The sequence below is a fragment of the Salmo trutta genome, chromosome 29, assembly GCF_901001165.1.
Source record: "Salmo trutta chromosome 29, fSalTru1.1, whole genome shotgun sequence".
Taxonomy (NCBI): domain Eukaryota; kingdom Metazoa; phylum Chordata; class Actinopteri; order Salmoniformes; family Salmonidae; genus Salmo; species Salmo trutta.
In genome coordinates, this window is record NC_042985.1 from 1042600 (window position 1) to 1047074 (window position 4475).

At 40.6% G+C, this 4475-nt stretch overlaps 1 protein-coding gene across 1 annotated transcript; it reads right to left on the bottom strand.

Annotated features, from left to right (window-relative positions):
• Positions 1-2120: 2120 nt before the first annotated feature.
• Positions 2121-4119, bottom strand: LOC115166732 (myoblast determination protein 1 homolog 1). The gene is made up of 3 exons (XM_029720473.1): positions 3380-4119; positions 3173-3251; positions 2121-2869 (listed from the first exon to the last, which is right to left on the bottom strand). Exons 1-3 carry the CDS (start codon positions 3893-3895, stop codon positions 2634-2636), a joined length of 831 nt encoding a protein of 276 aa, XP_029576333.1. The 5' UTR covers positions 3896-4119; the 3' UTR covers positions 2121-2633.
• Positions 4120-4475: the final 356 nt, after the last annotated feature.

Below are 4475 nucleotides of genomic sequence, written 5' to 3' on the forward strand. Positions count from 1 at the left end.
TGTGTGTGTTGCTGTTGTGTTATTAACTGTTCAGCACAATAATACACATCTTATTTACTTTAACATCGCGCATTGCAGTTTGGGTGGGCCTACTCTTGTGAAGCGACAGTAGCCTAACTCAGGTGGGCCTACTCTTGTGAAGCGACAGTAGCCTAACTCAGGTGGGCCTACTCTTGTGAAGCGACAGTAGCCTAACTCAGGTGGGCCTACTCTTGTGAAGCGACAGTGGCCTAACTCAGGTGGGCCTACTCTTGTGAAGCGACAGTAGCCTAACTCAGGTGGGCCTACTCTTGTGAAGCGACAGTAGCCTAACTCAGGTGGGCCTACTCTTGTGAAGCGACAGTAGCCTAACTCAGGTGGGTTTACAAGTCTTCCATTTCGATATTTTATTTTCAAATAATATATATTTTTTTCTAAAATCCAGATATCCAAAATCAATATGTAGCCTATTGATAATTTCTCTATGAGAATTTGTAAGATCACTCACCGCAGGCTATCTGTAAAATCATAAACCTAGATTTAATTACCCCTGAAATGGTAAAAATACTAATGGCATTTTTAAGTAGGCTTATTCGATAGACCTGACAGCGAAACATGTCAAAGAGGAAATACACGTTAGCAAAATGTCATCATGTATTCGATAAAAACGAATACAAATATTTGAATCTATGAAACTTCTCAAAATTCCACAAAATGTGATAGCTTTCATTTAATGTTACATTTAAATCATTTATGAGAAGCTCATTTAGCAGAGCGACTTTTTGTCCTTGTCGCCTCGCCATGTCGGAGTTTGAACCAGCTGTATTTCAGTTTCTGGTCCAACGCTCTTAACCCTCCTGTTGTGTTCGTTTCATGTTAATTCATTCTGTGTTTCCGGTCCAAAATGACCGCCCCATTATAGCTGATTATAAATCCATAATAATAGATATATTATCACCTAATGTTGTGTTAGATCTTTTTATCAACTTAAGTTCTTGTGAACATTACAAGTTTTGGACTTCTATTTGCTATTTATGGCCTGTAGGCCTCATTGACCTGCGCTCAACTCGTTTTTGAGTTAAAAAAGCATAATGTATGGATTATTTTGACTATAACAAATACTCAGATGAAACATATTGTGCTATTTATCACAGACTCATTTGTGTCGAAGTTTAACCAGTGCCATGATCAACGATATGATCAAGAGCCTCACATACAGTAAGTATATCATTTGGTCATTGTCCTGCCACAGAATGAATTGTGAGCAAGGCCTCAAAAAAGCTTTCCATACCAGAGCTGCGAGAAAAGTTCTATATATTATTGAAATAATGTTGCGATTGTTTGTTAGAATGCCAACAGGTGTGGTTCCCGTGGGGGAAAGATTCTATTGGGGGAAAGGTTCCCGTGGGGGTTGCCATGGAACCAAGAAGGGGAGTGAGGTGTGTGTGTGTGTGTGTGTGTGTGTGTGTGTGTTCAAACAAACATGCATGTGGGGGTCTGGGAGAGGAAGTGTGTCCATCTAATGAATGGGCATGTGCCTGAACTCAATTTTATACACTAATTGTAGTCTCACCCATTCATTTCTAATGACCTGTCATTTTTGACCGGGAACACCACAGGTGTACAAAAGTTAAATAAACTTTATGAAAATCATCAAAATTTTATGAAAATCATCAAAATGTATTTTGTGTGTTCAGATGCCCTGTGTGGACAAAGTCATGAAACCTTATGACAATCAGATTAAATGAACTACATTTTTCAGAGAGAAAACTTGTATATCGGTCCAATTCGACCGGAACACAGCAGGAGGGTTAACCGCCAGGCTACCTGTTGCTGATCAATGCGTTCTTTTTTTTCTTTCAACAATATTACTGATAATGTGGTGTTCAAATACCGTTATTTCGGTATCAGAAGGATGTAGCGTATGATTACGAGGCTGAATCAATCATTTTAGAAATAGTACACCTAATATTACGTGCACTGTGGTATGTAATTTCGAAAATTATCATGCAAAAATCATGCAAAAATAATGATAGAAAATGCAATCTATATATAAATATATATTTATTAAAATGTAATTCACTCCGTTCTTGATATTATAAATATAAAGTTAAAAATCTGACACAACAATCCAAGAGCAATTTTAAATATGATTACAAACACTTCCTGTGTGTCGTTCGTTTATTTAGTTTGTTTTTGCAAAGCAGCTCTTATTTACACATATACAAAATGGTCCTCACTTTCCGGATTAATTTATCTCAGGCGTTTCCTCCTTGCCAACTGGAAATGATAATACTACAGATATAATCCCTTAATTAAATTATGTCGATCACAAATAGAATGGTATCCGTTCATATGAATTCAGACTTGTACTATCTTAGAATAGCATAGGCCTACTACAATATAAATACATTCACACACATACATTCACACACACACACACACACACACACACATTATCCAATGTAGACCAAGGGTTCTTTAAGATATTGGACACCGCTATTTTTAATGTCTTTCAAAGCCGGTATCGGAACTTCTTTGGTGTGTAGCCTTGTAGCGACCTTGGCAAGTCTTTGGTATTTTCTCTCCCCCATAAGGAATAAGTTGTGTTTTGAAGAATGTACAATTACTGTATTAAGTCCACCGACCCGACTTCACAACACCTGGTAGATGGTGTTTGGGTCATGCAAGGCGGGGACGCAGTTGATCGGGGACGGGACGGGGGCTCCGTTCTCACTCGCTATGGAACCATCCCCGGGAGAACAGGGGCTGCTACCCTCGGAACCGTCCTGAACAGCGGGACAGGCAGAGGTATCCGTGGTGATGCGCTCCACGATGTTTGACAGGCAGTCCAAACTGGAAATAACAGAGTTCTTCTTGTGTCTGGAATCTGGAAATAAAATATGACAATTAATATGACGTTTTTATTACATGTAGCAGGTTTTTACTATTAGTTTGAACATTATGACCATCAAATCTAATCAAATAAAGTAAGATAAAGTGACCACATCATAGCAAAACGAAAATGTTTTTTATTCATAATTAAATGGTTTTATATACTGGGTCAAATATACTCAACATTGACCGTGTAGTTGTGTTCCATTTCAGACTCCGGAATTATGACAAATTGGTCATCGTAACCTGTAGCTCTGAAGCTGTTTATGACTGTTGATTACTTGGAAATAACACTTGCCATTTGGTGTTTCGTTGAAGTAGATGCTATCATACTTGTTTCTCCGTCTTGGTGGACAAGACGGGTCATTGAAATCCATCTAAAAGAGAGCAATGATACCGATAAGTAAACTGAAAATAGCTAATGTTTGTGTCAACCAAACACTCGTATATCATCAAAATATTCATGCGTAATTCTTGCGTAATTCTTGACAGTTCAGTTTCTCACCATTCCGTCTGAGCAGTTGGAGCGGGGACTGGACGCATCCGAGTCCCCGCTATAGTGATCCATCACCGGGTAATAGTTGCCCTCCTGTCCGGCCCCACGAAGCAGGCCTTGGAGAGACTCAATATAGCTGATGGCATTCCGCAGGATATCTACTTTGGGCAGCCTCTGGTTTGGGTTAGTGGACGTACATCTCTTCAGTGTCTCGAAGGCGTCGTTCACCTTGCTCAGTCGCCTTCTTTCCCGCATGGTAGCCGCTTTCCTGCGATCAGCATTGGTGGTCTTCCTCTTGCAGGCTTTGCAGGCCCACAGGAGGCACCTGCCGGCCTGGTGGTGCCCACTCGGTGCCCGGATGTGCTCGTCCTCTTTGTGATGGTGGTCGTCCGGCTTGAGGAGACCCACATGAACGAGTCTCGGGTCCAGGTCCTCAAAGAAATGCATGTCGCTGGTGTTGAAGCAAGGGTCGTCGTAGAAGTCATCTGGAGAGGTGATAGGGAAAGGAATATCCGGCAACTCCATGGTAACTCTTCTGTTCTGCCAAAATCCCAAGAGATTATACGGAGATCACTTCAGCTGTCTTCTATTTGGTAATATTTGTAGTGCGCAAGTTTTTATCCAAGCACTCCGAATAAACGTGTTCCACGGTAAAGCGCAGCGACTACTGTACAGGGGCGCAGTGTGGTTTTAGCAGCTGAAGTCTGAGGTTGCCCTTGGTGGCTTGATCACAACCAGGGCTCTGGGCTGCATATAAAGAGGCCTGATGCCCCAGTGGGCATGTCTTTACCCGGACCGTTATCTGAGATGACCAATGAGCGAAGGCCTGAAGGGAGTGTCAGGTGACTGTTTGTTAAAACATTCGAACAATTTAAAATCGACGTGTATATTTTTATTCTGTTGTGCTTTCTGATATGAATATAGTTATTATGTGCAAGACATTATGAAATAGACATGGTTTTATTTTGGGGGAATTATCCTAGTTGATAAATGTTGAGTAGCCTAATCATTGTCAAATAGTGTACAGTTAATATGTGATTGAGGTGGTCAGACCACATGGATTTAAGCAGTTTGAATTTAATCATATTTTTCCGTTTTGAACATT